At 40.7% G+C, this 17,375-nt stretch overlaps 1 protein-coding gene across 7 annotated transcripts in view; it reads left to right on the top strand.

Annotated features, from left to right (window-relative positions):
* C2H7orf57 (chromosome 2 C7orf57 homolog) overlaps positions 1-17,375 on the top strand; it is a 42,375-nt gene that overhangs the window by 2,632 nt on the left and 22,368 nt on the right. For 6 of the 7 annotated variants that reach the window (XM_075921697.1, XM_075921695.1, XM_075921696.1 and 3 more), the window contains 4 exons: positions 2,301-2,498; positions 4,009-4,117; positions 4,275-4,434; positions 11,738-11,782. In XM_075921697.1, the coding sequence (XP_075777812.1) occupies positions 2,301-2,498; positions 4,009-4,117; positions 4,275-4,434; positions 11,738-11,782 (512 nt within the window). The remainder of the gene's footprint in view (positions 1-2,300; positions 2,499-4,008; positions 4,118-4,274; positions 4,435-11,737; positions 11,783-17,375) is intronic. The other variant, XM_025178083.2, reaches the window with a different exon arrangement.

Here is a 17,375-nt window from a genome sequence, read left to right as displayed (position 1 = left end):
ATCAGCATTTTATGCTGTGGGGAAGTGCATCCCTCAATATAATAATCCTAGATATTTTTGGTGTGGAATTTTCTTTGGGTTCTTTCTAGCCTGGTCATACAAGGCATTCCAAACAGGAGTGTGACATGCTCTTCAATCTCACCAATGTGAGGAAACCATCATTTCCCATTTTGGCCTTCTGTTTTCCCTTTTTTTTTTTTTTTTTTAAGAAAATATCCTCCTCTTTTCAAGGCAAAAGTTAATTGTACACTGTAATCCAGCTAGTTAGATGACTTTGCCAAATGACTTTATTTGCCCCTATCATTATATCTAGGACATGCCTGAGTACTGGCCTAAAATCTCACGGTTGTTCTCAAACCTAAGTTTTGCATACAGTATTGCCCAGCCACAGCCACCACTTTTCATGAAAATTAGCTCTATTTAGATTGAAAAGCCCTTTCTCCCTTATAAATAACATTGTGAAAGAAGGAAGTGAACCTGCTTCGATGAAGTTAACTACATTTTTAATGGAGTGTTTGTGCGGAATTTGTAGTGATGGAATGATATTTCTTGTTTAAATCAGTTGTTTGGGTTTTCTTAGATCTAGTTTATTAGAAGAGTTTTAAGGATTAGTAGGAGATTACAGGCTACTTTACAGAGTTGTCCCCTCCAGTATGTCTTTTTGAAATGCTTCATATAGATTTGAGCATGATTTTTGTTTGCTGCTCCTGACTTAGCCCTTTACTTTTTCTATACTAACAATTATTTTGATGCTCTCTAAATCAGGTTTCCTCAATGCAGCATGAGATAAAACCAGCTTTCACAGTCTGATTTATAAAATCAGAACATAGGGTAGCCTTTCAGTTAGATCATTGGTCGCTTTTTACAGGAGGTTTCCAGAAGATCTCAGACTATTTCTGCTGCCACTACAGTGTAAGCCATTGACTTTTTCCATGATAAGCTACAGGTTGGACCTCCAAAAACCGGGATGCCCTTGTGCCGGACCACAGGTGTTCCTGGACCAGGGATTTCAGGCTGGGAGCTCCAGTGGCAAGAGCCTGGTGGCGCTGGGACTTGGACCTAGGGTTGCCAGGTGTCTCGTTTTGAACCGGGCAGTACAGTATTTGAGCTTTCTGTTCGGGAAACAAATTGAAAAAAAAAATAAATGTCTGGTATTTTCTAAGTAAGATGTAATGTAGACTGTGATGTAATGTCAAGTGTGTCCGGTATTTTTGTTGAAACCATCTGGCAACCTTACTTGGACCAGGGCCAGAGCCTCTGTAGCAGAGCTGGGGTCGAGCAGTCCCTGTAGCAGGGCCAGGGATTCGGCAGATGCAGCAGTCCCAGTAGTGGGGCTGTGGCAGCCTGGTGGGGGAGTGGCTAGGGTTGTCCATGGGGACGGAAAGTGGGCTAAGGGGCGATAATAGGGGACCTCCCTTGGTCCAGCAAATTCCCTCGTTCAGAACTGGTCAGGTCCCCAGGTTGCCGGACCAGAGAGGACCAACCTGTAGTTTTAAAAGAGTTTTTAGCTGTGAAAAATCTCAGTTGGCGTAAGTACAAAGGAGATTGTACATTTGAATATGATAGGTTTCTGAGTGGCAGGTACCCAGCAAGTTAACTTGGATGAAAAGATTCCTGATAATGAATAGGTAGATGAAACATTACATTCCAGGGGAATTAATTAGTAAGTTTGGAGAAAAAAAACCCCAACAATCTAATGTTTGTTGCCCCATCACTTTGTTTTTAATGTCTGTTTACATACTTCTTCCATTGTCATTACATGGAATATATTAACTGAATTCAATGGAATATCTGTTTAAAGAGACCTTTTAACTTAAAAACCACAGTTCTTTTTTAAATTGTTTTACCTATGCACTGTTAATAACACCGAAGAGTGTTATAATTTAAGCGGAGTATATAAAAATCTTTTCTATTTTCCTGTATGTTTACTTTGTGCTTTGACAGCACAATTGTGTGTATTCGGGTTAGCTATTTTTCCTTTATAGTCAACTGTCCATCTGTTTGTATGGGTCTTTTCTACAGTAATGGGAGGGAAGAATATTTGGGGGAAAAAAACAAAGGGAAATTTGATTGCAAAACTACAGGTATAAAATTTGTTAGTTAGATTCAAGGGAAGGTGTAGTACATCAAATATTTATTATTCTGTCCTTAATGCATATTTAATATCTTTTACATCCTTAATAAAATTTAGTATGTTATTCTGTAGTTTAATGTGGACTTTGATTGTTACATCTTCTCTTTGACACAGTAATGTTGTCAGTAAACAAATAATCTAAATATTTTCTTCTAAATGATTATAGAATGGTACTACCATGTTCCACTAAAACGACCAGAGAAGTCAGTGAAATCGGAAATCCCAATCCCTCCACCATCCCAGATCCCAGGCCTAAGCAACGTTGGAGAACATTACAATGAAATTACATTTGGGGGCCGCAGGAAATGGATTAGGGACACTGATTCAGAATATGTAAAGCTGGCAAAGCAAGGAGGCCAACCTGGTAAACCTCAGTTCATTTTAGCATTGGTGGTTTGGGGAGTTTAAGCATTTGTCAAATATAACTGTAGATTATTCTAGAAATTTTAAAAGTGACACATTTGGAGGAAAACGATAGAAAGGGAAATGTTGTATGTTGTTGAAATATGCTGACTCATCAAAAAAGATGCAGTAACTTTTATTAGTAAATTTGTTAGTCACATTTGCAATAACCCCAATATGCCATTGTCTGAATTTTAACTATTTTCTGCTTCAGCTTGTAACCTTTCTTCTCTGTCTTTCATGGCTAAAATCATTTGATTAGCTCTTAAAGTAAATTCCATCTGGTCCAGAATGGGTTTTTTAATTCTTATTAAATTGAATGTAGGACTTTAAGTCCTTATGATAAAACCTAGTTAAGTTAATGCTGATACATTTTAACAATAGTTTAAATTATTTAGCTGCATTACATGGGGATCAGAACAATTTATTTTGTGTTTAATACAGAAAGTATCTGTATCCAGCCCGCCCAATACTTTGATCCTGTCCATGGACTGCCTCTGGCTGCTTTCTGTTTATATCCTGCTGCCTGTGTCACCGAATTTCTAGGTGGTGGCTCAGGCAGCAGGATCTTATTCAAATGGCTCAAAGGTCCTGATTGTGGTGCTACCCCAGCAGGGGCCAGAGCTACAAGCCGTTTAAACAGCCTCAGCAACCCCAGGTGGCTGCCAGGCAATGTGGTAGCAGCAAGGCCAGGAGCCCTTTGCTGTGTTTTTAGTTCAAAGCCTCACACCCAACTCGAGAGGGCGCGGGGAGGAGGCTAGTTCCCATGCCCAGCCCCTTCTGTCCCATGCCCCGCTCCTTCTGGGAGTGGAGCCAGCCCATGACCACATACCAAAATTCATTAAGTGGCCGCCCTGCGAAAATTATTATCCACCCCTGACCTACTGAGCTTTGAAAGGTTTATTATAATATAGGTTTATCGTGAAAATTAAGGCAGGAAATGGTGTAATCTCAAAAGGAAATTGTCATGAATTTGAAAAGGTCTATAAAGGTTTTATTAAAATGACTTCAGTTTTTGCAAGTAAGTAGTGTTTATTAGTATACATACATTTTGTTTTCAGTTAAATGAAGATGTGAAAAATTTGAACAGATATAAATTTTCCACAGTTTTAATGATTCCCAGTCTGTAAAATGAGAAATCTACCCATGTTATCAGGCACTGTATTCTATAATTGCATGTCAAAATATGAAATATCTGATACAATTGAAATACAGCATTAGAAATAATGTCGAAAAATGAAATGGCCATTCCTTCTAAACTTCTGACACTTACTTACCTTGTGGATAATCACTGCTGGTGATTATTCTTTTAGGATTAAAAAGTAGTGAAACTTCTGATTGTCCAGTTAAATCTCAGTAAAGGCTACAAAAATAAATATATATATTAAGTAAAAGATAACAGCAGTATGAAAATATTCATTTATAACCATGCAGAATACTACAGCATTAATATATCTCTTTTTTAACTTAAGATTTGTTGAAACATTTTGCATCTAGTTCAAGAAAAACATCCCCAGTAGCATATGCTGCACCTGACTGGTATATGCACCACAGTCAACCTCTAACAGCTGATGAATCTAAGTAAGTTTGCTGTGATTCCATGGAGTCTTTATAACATTTGATAACCTACTGTATTTTTCTTTTGTTAGTCTGTTAAACTTTATGTTTTGAATTAATACTTTTGCAACAGCATGGAATTCATTTACATAAAAAAACCCTGCTATACTTTGGTCTACAGAGCACATGTTTCCTCAGTGCCGGACTACATGGTTCATGAAGAATTTAAGCCTGACCACCTCAATGGTAACTATGAAACAAAAAGAGGGCCTTTTGATTTTGATATGAAAAGTATCTGGCAGAGGGATGCCGAGGACAAAGAGAACAAAGAGAAAAGAAAGGTATGATTTGAAGACTTTCTTCTTGGTGTAAAACTTTTGAAAAAAACTGTAAGTGGCAGTTATTGGAACAGTACATTTTTGTACTTAAGGTACAGAAGTGATTTAAAATACATAGTTCTGTTGCCAGGTGTCTGGTATGGGCCCCGACAGTATGGTATTTGCGGCTTCTGTCTGGTAAAAAAAGAAACCCAGATAAATGTAAAATGTCCGGTAATTTGTTTTTCTCGGACAGAAGGCCGCTTGGGACATTCTTCCCCTGCTGGGAGCGGGGGGAGGAGAGGGATTTAAAGGTGCAGTGATTCCTTTTTTTTTTTTTTTTTTCTCAACCAATTTTTCCAGTGCCACGTTCGGTATTTTTTGTGAAAGTATCTGGCAACCCTATCTGTCATGAAGTGTTCTTATTGCAGTACAGTATACCAGGAATACATTTTCTGATTGCATTGTACATTTTGTCCCCAGCAGACCATAGGCACTGTCCCCAGCGGACCGTCCCCAGCAGACCACAGGCACTGGGACTGAAGTCGCAGCCGCGGCGGGGTCCCGCGCCTCTGAGACTTTGCTAGAGCAAAGCCTCAGAAGCGCGGCATCCCGCTGCCGCTGCGGCTCTGCTCCCGTGTCCCTGGTCTGCTGGGGGGGGGGGGGGGTGCAGCTAGTGTGCCCCCCCCCAGCAGACCAGGCTTTTGTTTTGGACCCTGGGGCAGAGCAGCTGGGGCGCTGCTGATTGGTCCTGCAGCGCCGCTCTGGGCACTACTGGACCAACCTGGCAGCACCCCAGCTGCTCTGCCCCAGGTCCTGATTCAGCCGCTGCTGGTCAGTTTCAGCAGTGGCTGAATCAGGACGCCTGGGGCAGAGCAGCTGGGGTGCTGCTGGGTTGGTCCAGTAGCGCCGAGGAGCGGTGCTACTGGAGCAACCCAGCAGCACCCCAGCTGCTCTGCCCCAGGCGTCCCCAAGTCAGCCGCTGCTGAAACTGACCAGCGCTGACTACAGGAAGCCCGAGGCAGAGTTGCTCTGCCCCAGGCTTCCTGGAATCAGCCGCTGATCAGTTTCAACAGCAGCTGACTTGGGGAAGCTTGGGGTTCTTAAGTTGAATCTGTATGTAAGTCAGAACTGGCCTTCAGTTTCAGCAGCGGCTGAATCTGGACGCCAGTTCCGACTTACATACAGATTCAACTTAAGAACATACCTACAGTCCCTATCTTGTACGTAACCCGGGGACTGCCTGTACACTGAAAAGTGTTGTTGTACCAGTTTTGGATACACATCCTCTATATATCCACAAAATAGATACAGCACAAGCATTAGTGCAGATTTTCACACATTATCCTTCTAGTTTAGATTGACCTTGACCTTGACCTTGCCGAAACTACCTCTGATTTCGGATAAGGCCTAATTTTTTACACGTTCACTAGTTTTTGGTGCCTCAGTTTATTCATGCTTTGTTTTGGACACCTGGGATCGGATTTTCAAACCAATACTTTTGAACACCAACACTTCTCTTGAAATCAAAGGGAGTACTTCTGAAAATCAGGCTGTTGGCATTTCAAGTTGTAAACCTAAGTCATTTGTGCCAAAGTACTTTGACCTCTGCTGAAATTATTAATTAGAGAATCTGGGAATTGAGGCTCCTGTAAGAAGGATTGTCCATACAAAGTAGGACAGGGAACATCTTGTAATTCCACATAAGCAACCAAACACTTTTCAGGTGATTACACTATAATTGAGATGATAATTTAGGGACCACCTGATTTATCCAGTCTGCAAGAAGACTTACATAACCAGTGCTTAAAATAGAAGCTTAGGGTTCCAAGGAAGCCTCCTGGTTAAATTCTAATGTGATGTAAGCAGGGGTGGAAGCATTTTCTTTTTTAAAAGAATGAAAATAGGAGGGTGTAAGGTAAAACAGGGTCCCCATCCTCCTGCTTATGACCCCATTATTGTCAGCACATGGGCCAAGTTTATTCCTGGGGCGAGCAGGCATAACAAATTAATTCCAATGGGAGTTTGGCCTGTTTGTACCAATGCCAGAATTTGGTCCGCAGCATGCCATGCCTGTAACTTATATTCATTTTGTAGCACTAATCTGAAATTGGAATACATCACTATGCTACTAGACCTTTTTTCTAATACGCTGAGAGCCAATCTGTATCTTACATCACCATTTTCACCACTGCTGAATTTGACCCAAACACACTAAATTCAAAAACTAACTCTCATAGGCTAAATGACTAAAAAATCTAAGATTACATCTCTGACTATTTAACTCTTTCTATTTTACGTTTTATTTGGTTTCTATCTGATTATCCTTCTCCTCGGGGCTCTTGGTTCATGCATCTGTCAGTCATCTTTCTCCTTCAGGATTTTTCTGCTAGATGAATTAGGCCCTAAAGAGGAAGGTGAGCACTTATCTATCTTCTATGACAAGGTAGAGGAAGAATGTGTTTCTGAGGGGTTATTCAGTCCAAACACTGTTTATATGATTAAGCAATTACCGTATATTCCGGCGTACAAGACGACCTCTGAAGTTAAAAAACATCCCCCAAAAATCGGGGGTCGTCTTGTACGCCGGATGACCCGCCGCCGGAGCCCCTCCGCGGCTTTGAAAGCCTCGGGGGAAGCCGGCGGGGGGGGCATCCCAGGCGCGCATGGGCTGCCCCCCCGCCGGAGCCCCTCCGCGGCTTTGAAAGCCTTGGGGGAAGCCGGCGGCGGGGCATCCCAGGCGCGCATGGGCTGCCCCCCCTCCGGAGCCCCTCCGCGGCGGCGCGGAGGGGCTCCGGCGGGGGGGCAGCCCATGCGCGCCTGGGATGCCCCGCCGCCGGCTTCCCCCGAGGCTTTCAAAGCCACGGAGGGGCTCCGGCGGGGGGGCAGCCCATGCGCGCCTGGGATGCCCCCCCGCCGGCTTCCCCCGAGGCTTTCAAAGCCGCGGAGGGGCTCCGGCGGGGGGGGGGGGGGAGCCCAGGCGCTCCTGGCGGCTTTGCTCCCGGTGCCTCTGGTCTGCTGGGGACCATCTCCAGCAGACCAGGGACACCGGGAGCAAAGGAGGCGGAGGGGCGCTGGGGTATAAGATGAAACCCTATCTTTTAATTAAAAAGATAGGGGGTCGTCTTATACGCCCAGTCGCCCTATACGCCGGAAAATACGGTAACATAAGGTTGGGGAAATGGTTTGCCTTTACTGAAGAAAATGTCTTGACTACAGAAGAATCAAGAAGGATTTTTTTTGCTTGTTAGTGGACCTCTTCCAGTGGCAGTTGTAACATTTTTTCATTTAATCTGAAATATCATGGGATGCCCACTTTCATAGCAAGTTTTACCTCTTCGTCCTTTCATAAGGATTTCTGTCTTGTTATTACTTAAGAATGTCTTTCTACCAAATATTTTTTCCTTCCTACAGATTCTTCTAGTAAAAAAATGGAGAGGACATTATGGAATAATTTTTATTCTGGTTTCTTGGCAATGCAATCTATATAGTTGAACCTTTACAAGGGGATTCTTAATGCTGTTTAAACAGATTTCCAAGCAGTCTTCTGTTTCCTTATTTTTTGATACTGCTTTAGATAACGTGTACTGTAGTTCACTAGTAGAATTAGACCTAAGGCTTTGAATACAGAAACAGGACAATCTTTGATTTACAGATTTAAAAACAAAATACCATTTTGAGGTTCAGAATCAAAAGGCACAGTTCTTTAGGGTATGAAAGTTGTTTGCTGCAGTTATAGAAATAAACCCTTAAGGATATACTTAAGGAAATCCTTAGGGACAAGTAAAAAAACATGTCACTCTCGAGGGTTCCTTTTCAGCCCATTTTAAAAAACAAAGTTCCCTTCTGGGCTCTGCTGATTCTTCAATCTTCAACCTCTATATTTGAATGATTAGAAACTCTCTTATTCCTCATATTGAAAGAGTTTCAGTTGAACTGGATTTCCAACAGTTGCCGTGCTCAGGAAGACAGGAGCCTGGGAGATCTTCTCTTTAACCTTCACCCACTGACTTGCATATTAAAGACAGTATTGTACAGTCAAGCTGCAAGTTTCTTGCTAAAATTTGTGTTCAAGTTCTATGTCAATTGTACAATTTGCATATTTTCCAAAGACACATTCTGTCAAGGTGATTCTTGGTATTGTTAAGATTTGTACCTTTGAAAGAGATAAAACTTAGTCCTTAGGCAAGATTTTAGCTTTCTCTTCACTGGTGTTATGCTCAACCATATGTGTCACTTGAACATCTGGAGGCATGTCATGTGAATGAATATGAATTGTCACAGTGAAAGAATATGAATGATCACTGGGTCCAGGATAAGTTTGTGAGAAAGACTCTGTAGCAGGAATGGCCAAACTTACTGATGCTCTGAGCTATATATTATAATCTTCAGATTCACAGCAGTATGGTATGTTGTGCCAAAAATTGAAAAGAGTGGCACACTAGTCTTTTTGAGTTGACAATACTTCATTCCTGGCACTTACTTCCAGAACTTGATTGTAGATAGTGTTTTTTGCATCATCTTTAGAACTTGATTTTCTTGGAGTGCCAGTAGTTCCATTTATACAGTACATTTTTCTGTAACCACAGTGTTGGGAATCAGATAGCTGTCATTGATTATATGAGCCATAAATGGGTTTAGAAGAAAGGCAAAACAGGATCCCAGCTTCTGAATGTCTTCAAATCTTGTCCACAGGCCTGAGCCTTGGCATCCCCCCACTGGATTGGAGCCATGAGCACAGGTTTGCCTCTCTGCAGGGTGAAGCCCTGAGCTTCAGTGCCCGTCATATGTAGTGCTGGCTTTCCTTCCACCCCTCCCTCCGGGGGCAAAGTTCCAACCTTTGCAGTTGACCACTTAGAGCTGCATGCAGCTCATGAGCCGAGGTTTGGCCACACCTCTCTAGAACTTGTTCAGAAATGCATGAAGCCAAACTTTCTCACCCATTCCCAAATATTTCTGTTTCTTATTTTTAGTTAGCCAACTTTTATATCAACTTTCTTAACTAGTGATTGATTCTAAAGATTTATCGAGAGAGAGCCATCTATATAATTTTTAAAATTATACTTTCCCAGTAGGGATGTCAATGTGTAGGCAACTACACAATTAACTGATATGCCCAGATAGCAAGTGGGGAATAACAATTCGGAGGAGGTGGGAGCCAGTATATGTAGGGAGCCGGCTTTTAAGATGGATTCCTCCCGTGCCGCCTCTGCAAAGCCACCTGCCCCCCCTTTCTGCCTCCCACAGGGGCAGCAAGAAGGGGCAAGTAGAAGCCGGTGCTTAGGTGTAGCTGGCTTAAAAGCTGGTGCCCCCGAGCACTGGCTCAGCAGAACTACCAACTCTCTCCCCTCCCGCCAGATGCTGACTCCATGGGATGCCATCCTGTACATGGGGAGCTTGGTTCCCACCTGCCACCTGATTCAGAGGCAGCAGCATGAGATGGCAGGGGGCTGTGTGGGAGTGGGACCAGGAGCGCACTGGCTGCCAGCACTGCCCCCGGGGACAATTGAATAGTAGTGTAACTGCTAAAATTTGATGCCGTTACAGGACTATTCAGTTAATTGCTATCTAACATCCCTGTTTCCCAGGTCATATTATAGACTTTGGACTTATTGTGGCAGCTGTAGTATTTGTGTGTGTAGGGTGGAGGGAAGACGTCCCTCAAGATTTTACTATTCAGGAGGGAGAAGCCTGTATATATTATATTTTTAGAGAAGAATAACTTATATACCTTACAATTTTTTTCTCTCAGAAAATTCTGTCACTCTTTTATTCAGAATTTACCTAATACCTCTTGAGGTGTCTTTAATTTTGTATGTTTTCTTTCATTTTTCTGTGAGGCTTTTTATCATATGTTAATTGCCTTGTTCTGGTTTACTGTTAGTAAGAGCTTCTCATCTTATGTTATCAGAACTAAGAGACCTACTTGGAGAGCAGCATTTGGACTTGCATAAAATTGATGCATAATCAGTTAGTGCCTGAAACACACACTGCCCTTCTTCTATTGCCTTTAATGGTCAAAATCCTAAGAGCTAGCAGAGTTCTATCAATCTTAGTCTAAGAAGCTTAAGACCCAAGATTGAGCATCCTTCAAGATGGTATTTTTGAAAAATCAGAATTATAAAATATATATTTTTCCTGTCTCTGAGATAAGGACTTAAGGGTTTTAAAATAACCAACCAGCATCTTTTACTGCACCAAAGAATGTTGGAAGTCAGTGAATGGAACACTGATATTAAATGTTCACATTGACTTTGCCCTCTTAAAAGCTGAATAGTTAGTTTTGCTATACTGATGGTTTCCAGTGGTTATTAATGGTACCCTAAATTCAGCGCATTACCTTAGTCCAACATGAAAATAATAATAATAACATAGTGACGAGGCTGCCATCAGAGAAGCTGTAATGAAGGATCCAATTATACCTGGAACCTATGAACCATTTAGAAATAGTATGAGTATTACCTATTCATTGGAGGGAGCAGTCATAATATCCGTCAACATTTCAAGATGTTTGTCCGCCACCTGCATCTTTTTAATTTTTAAATAATTTATGTTGTAAACTGAATTAAACCAACTGAATTTAATCCATGATGACCTCATATTGATTAGGCATGAGGACTGCTAGAGAAAACATGGAATTAAAGCTTAAAGGAAAAAGATACTGAACAGAGTATTAACAGCACTGTGGTGGTACTACAGTGTCTCCTAATAGTTTATTTAAAACATTATTAATTATTTTAATTAGAGTAGAATCCAAGGATCCTAGTCAAAATTGAGGTCATAATATTCTAGGTAGTGTGTAGACATACCGAAAGACAGACACTGTATCCCAAATAGCTTACAATCTATATGGGCAGCGTGGACAAATAGATGTACAAAGAGGTAAATTGACTTGCCCAGGATTATGCACCACATCAGTGACAGAGCTGAGCATTGAACTCAACCAAGCCTTCCACTTTTAGTATAGTTCCCTAGCCACTATATCATGCCACTTCATTGTTTTAAATCTTTGAAATTTGACATTTAGATATTGGTACTGATTTTTTAACATAATTATCCTGAAATGTAACTTTTGTCATCCTCCTTGTTGGCCATTATTTCATGTGATCATTGGTAGATTGCAAAGTAGGCAGGGGTATTTCAGTGGAACTCTTTTTTACCAAGGCAATGATAAAATGTTTCCAGGGCTGGTCTCTTCCCACATTTTACCGGTGACAACCAGTAGGTCAAATTTTACAACATTTGTCGGTAAATTTTATTGCAGTTTACATAAGGCAAGCATCATGTCTCTTGCAAAAGTTACAATATTCGCTAATTCTCCTATCAGGAAAACGCTGCACAAGTTGAGGTCCGTGTGGGCAACACAAAAGAGGTGTGTATATCACTAAAATAGGGGTGTGGTTTGATAGAAAATGTATTTGCCAAATGTACTAATCACTGTATAGTACTATCAAAGAGTAATATATTACCTTTCCAAAAATATTGTTCCCAGAAGCAGACTTAATTTGTGTTATAATTCTGCACTTTAAATTCTTTGCTAATTTTTTCCTTGTTTTAGGGCTAAGATTACTCTTGCTTTCTTGTCTTTTTAAATATTTATCTCCTCATTTCTCATCTACTAACTCTATTAGGTACAGTACAGTTCACATTGTATTGTAAACAATTTCTTGAGAGTTATGCATTTTAATAATTTTATATGAGATTTAGAAGTAACTGTGCTTACAATTAAAATGTTTCAATTTTTTTAAACTAAGTTCAATATCAAAAGTTATAAAAGGTTTTTTAAAAGGATAACCTTATCATTGTCACTCAATCTTCTTCCTTTTTTTAGACATGGCTTACAGTACAATTATTTTGCCCTGTTATAGTGCCTTTTCTTCAAGAACCTAAAAGAACTTTATAAACATTAGTGATTTAAGCCTTACCACCTGTTAAGTAAGCAGTCATTGTCATCAATTTTAGACAGGAAAACTAGAATACGGAGAGTAAATGACTTGAGTTCAAGTCCCTAAAGGAGTGTGTGGTACAGTTGGTACTAAAACTTAAATCTCTTGTGTACTATTTCCATACTTTAGTCCTTTCTAATTTGGTTTTTTGACTCCCAACTGATTTGCAGTAGAACTCAAAATAAGCTCCCGAGTGAACTACTAGGCTTGCTTTATTATCATGGAAGAAGAAACCTGTTTTCTGCTATGACTGACTATGTTAGAGCTCAGTATTAAGATTATCTCAGAATCTTCTTACATATTTTTAGCAGGACACACCATTCAATTTAAAAACAGTTTTAAAAACGCTAAAGAATAATGTGGGAACTCCTAGACTTTAACAGGGCTTTAACATTAAATTACAGGAAAGTTCAATATTTTACAGATGTTATTTGAACCATTTTAAATACAGGTTGAACATCCTTGGTCTGGCACCCTTGGGACCTGACTGATCGCAAATGAGGGATTTTTCTGGACCAGGGGAGGTCATTTCAGGACCCCTGCTTCTCCCCCCGCCTTCCTCCCCACAGGCTTCCTAGCTCCCGCCGCAGCCCAGCTGAGCCGTGCGCCAGTTCCTTCCTGGTCCCCCTCCCCCCATAGCCCAACTGAGTCATGCACTGGCTCCTGCCCCACTCCTTGTAGCTCAGCTGAGCCACGTGCGGGCTCTTCCCCTCCTTCCCCTCCCACTCCCTCTTCCCCCCACAAACCAAATGAGCCATGTGCTGGCTCCCAGACCCTCACTGCCATGCAGCACGCTGGGACTCTTATCCTGGAACATCCATGGTACATCTCAGATCATGGATGTTGTCAGACCAGAGAATCCCAGATTTTAGAGATGCAACCTGTACTCAGCTTTTCTTCCTCTCTCCCATTCTTGTAACTAAAGAACAGAAATCTTAAATTCATCTTATTGTTTATGCATAGGAAAGGTCATTATTTACAGTATAAACATATGAGAAACAATATCAAAAAGTTTTAAGAATAAAATGTAAGTTTCATACACAAATATCTTAAAATTTCTTTGTTTCCTCATATTTTTTTCCATATATTCATGGGAAAATTAATTGCTTCTGGCAAGTTGTTATAAAATATAAGGCCAATAGACTCATCTGCCAGTTTCAAAAAATGTAATTGAAAACAATTGTTAAACAGTCATTCCCAGGTTGTTTTTTGAAACCCAAACATTGAGTACTATGAACCTGAATGTGATATTCATTCCTATGCAAAAGGCTAGCACAAGGTCTACGAACCACGTATTCAGACTAAAATGATGCATACATTTTGTGCTGACATCCTACATAAAGAAGAATTTCACTCATTGGGATCAACTTCATTGGTAAGGAAAATGCAAAACATAAGCAGAGCATGAATAATGAAAAGGGAGCATTTAAAAATATGTAGTAATCAATGATATTTTAAAAAAGATACTTTTAGATATCTGTATTTACATACAGCATTTTGTAATTGTCAGTGTCTCGTCAAATGAAATTTTAACACTTTACACTGGAACTTACATTAACGACTCACTCTTCCTTAAAAGGACTTTAATATATGCCAACAGTGAACCAAGTTACACAGCTTTTAATATTGTATCAATACACAGGTATAAGATACCAAGATTGTCAGAGTGTGTCACTCTGAAACATAAAATACCCATTGACTCAGTATGAAGTGATGTAAATAGTTATGATCTTGGCACAGAGCTTTTTTTGTTCAGAATATCACCAGATTCAGTCATCATTGGGTTTTACGGCTAATTTTCACACAACAGTTTCATTGCTCGAGAGAGATTAAATAGACATTGAGTTACTTGGCCCAACTGCTGCTTTTCTTCAAAACCAAGTACAATGCAGCCCACACACACGAAAACCATGCATGAGAATAGCTTCTCATGGCAGACACCCCTCATTTCTCAATAGCACAGAAACAGAAATTTCCATGTGCAACACAATCCACACACAAATCAGTTTAGCTACCTACACAATAGAATCAGCACACAAAATGACTCAATATCACTCTTATCCAGTATGGCTGTTCTTATGAGTGTTGCTGTTTCAAGACTTTTGAAAGGATTATTAAACCTTGGGTTGAATGCTATTGTTCTTTGTAAAAATCTCACATTGGAAACTTCTTTGTTGTGTGAAATCTCCTGTGAAAGTGTTCTTAAATTAACATGTGCTTGGTCATCAGCCGAGACTCATATAATTTGAAATATATGGCAGATTGTTGGTAAAACAGAGCAAGAGATACATCATTCTCCTTAAGGAGTCAAATCATAAATTTAATACTACATTTTTTTTGAAGAGCATCACCATGGAAGCAGATAATTTGAAAAGGCTGAAACGTGAAAGGGCATACAAATGTTTAGCACAGGAGTGAACACTGACCGACAGAAAAAAACAGTCATGAACATGGCCCTTAACTGATAAGCAGAAAAAAGAGAAACACTTACCCCATTATGCAACTTGAGGTGTGAGGCTTCCTTTTGCACTTCAGTCCTGTGGGAGGATGAAGCAAGTAGATTTTATGAGGCCCCCTATGCTCTGGGGTGGGGCCAAAAATTAGGGATTCAGTGTGTGGGAAAGGGCTGCCAGGAAGTGGGCTGAGGGGTGTGGATGTGGGATCTGTGCAAGAGTGGAGATCCAGAAGGGGATGAGGTGGGGTGCAGGAGAGGACAGGGTTTGGCATAGCTCCTGGGAGGGCACAGGGGCTCCATGCTGCCCTACACCTGCAGGTACTGTCGTGTCGTCCCTCCTGCCCCCACTGTCCCCATTGGCTGTGATTCCCTGAGTTTCCATGCACTGCTGTTCCCCGGCCCCCAGCCAGGGAAAGGAGAAATGTCAGTACACAGAACTGATGACTTTTCTATGAGCCAGATGCAGCCGGTAGATTCTCTTGATCTGACCTGCAAGGCTCAGAGGTCTTTTCCTAGCAATGGGGAGCCCATACTGGCGCATCAGCTTTCCCCACTGCAGAGGGAGAGGGGTCTCTGAGCATTGCAGGGCAGATTAAGGCAAGCTGCAGGCCAAAAGTTCCCTATCCCTGGTTTAATGTAAATAAATCTGGCCATAAATATCATGCAATCATAAATATCAGTCGAAGTGCCATAAGAATGCCTGTTCTCACTTTCTGGTAACATTGTAAATAATGAGGCAGATGTATTTCCTATCAGTGTAAATAACTTGTTTGTATTAGAGACTGGCAGAACAAGAAGTAGGACTGAGTAGACTTCTAGGCTCTAGAGCAGTCAAGGGCAACCTATGAACCACAGGCCAGATGTTGCTCATCCGAGTTCTATGTGTGCACCTTAAGACATTTTGTTGATTGTTGCCTATGTGCAGGGTTGCCAGATTCCCCTGGTTTCTGTCCATGAAGTTTTTTTCCCCACAGTATTACTAAAGTGACATGCATATAAAGTAAGGGTAGTTGAAGTGAGGTGCATGCTGATCTCATACAGTATTGATTGTGAGAGCCACGCACTCCCTTTGTATCCAGTCAAAGCAGTGCTAAGGCTCAGTCATTAATACAAATTCTAGGTACACAAATTTTAGGTACTTAAGCACAGTTAATAAAACTACCCTATCTCAGGAGACTGTCTTGGTTTTGGTTTTGAGTGCACTTATATGACCAAAACCAAATCTATATTTTTAAGTTACACTTCTACAATATAGAAATTGTACTTCTGTACTTGTATTAGATGAATTGAAAAATACAGCTGATTTTGGTTTTTTTTTATAGTGCATATATTTGCAATTAAAATTATTATATAAAGTGAGCACCAAACACTTTGTATTCTGTGTTATAATTGAAAACAATATTGAAAATGTAGAAAAACATCCACAAATATTTAATACTTTTCAGCTGATATTCTGTTATTTAACCATGTGATTAATTGCAATTAATTTTTTGAGTAAATTGTGTGAATTAATTGAGATTATTCGACAGCCCTGTTTAGAATCTCACCACATTCGGTTACTACTAGGTTTCTTATTTCGTTACCCTCCAATTTTGTAATTTACATAAATTTTTTGCTTTTTTACAAAGATGGCTTTACAAACTACGCCTTTGTAATAGCTTGAAGTTTTAGCTTCTAGTAATGTCAGTAAGGCTGTGTCTAGACTACATGGCTCCATCGACGGAGCCATGTAGATTAGGGTTGTAGGCAAAGGGAAATGAAGCGGCAATTTAAATAATCGCCGCTTCATTTAAATTTACATGGCTGCCGCGCTGAGCCGACAAACAGCTGATCAGCTGTTTGATGGCTCAGCACGCTAGTCTGGACGCTACCCTGCCAACATCAAAGCCCTTTGACGGCAGCCCCGTTATTCCTCGTGGGATGAGGTTTACCGGGGCTGCCGACAAAGGGCTTTGATGTTGGCAGGGGAGCGTCCAGACTAGCGCGCTGAGCCGACAAACAGCTGATCAGCTGTTTGTCGGCTCAGCGTGGCAGTCATGTAAATTTAAATGAAGCGGCGATTATTTAAATCGCCGCTTCATTTCCCTTTGCCCAATAAACAAATCTACATGGCTCCGTCGATGGAGCCATGTAGTGTAGACGTACCCTAACTGTACTCGTTAGCAGAAAGCAAGTGACTTTTGGCTTTATTACCCCCTGCTAGCATTCTCTCTTATCTGGCTTCGAGTTGTTGCTACGGTGGCTGTTGCCTGAGAAGCCCTGGAGATAGCTATGTTTTCCAAGCAGGTTAACTGCTTGAATGGATTTTAAATTATATGCATATACTTAGCATAAAGTCAGGCAGTGAAATTATTTATAGAGAAGATTTATATTTTTAAATTTAAATTCAGCATCTACCCCAATTTATTTAGTTTTTTCTAAGATGAAGATAGAGCTGTTGTTAGGTGAAAAACCTAGATATTCCATTCATTTGTAGTTTAAGAAAATCTATACTTACATACAATTTGATTTTTTCATGTTTTTTATGAAATGCATATAAAATGAGTATTATCAAAATTAACTAT

This window comes from Pelodiscus sinensis, chromosome 2, assembly GCF_049634645.1.
Source record: "Pelodiscus sinensis isolate JC-2024 chromosome 2, ASM4963464v1, whole genome shotgun sequence".
Classification (NCBI taxonomy): domain Eukaryota; kingdom Metazoa; phylum Chordata; order Testudines; family Trionychidae; genus Pelodiscus; species Pelodiscus sinensis.
Note: the sequence above shows the minus strand (reverse complement) of the source record. Positions and strands in the feature narration are given on the sequence as shown.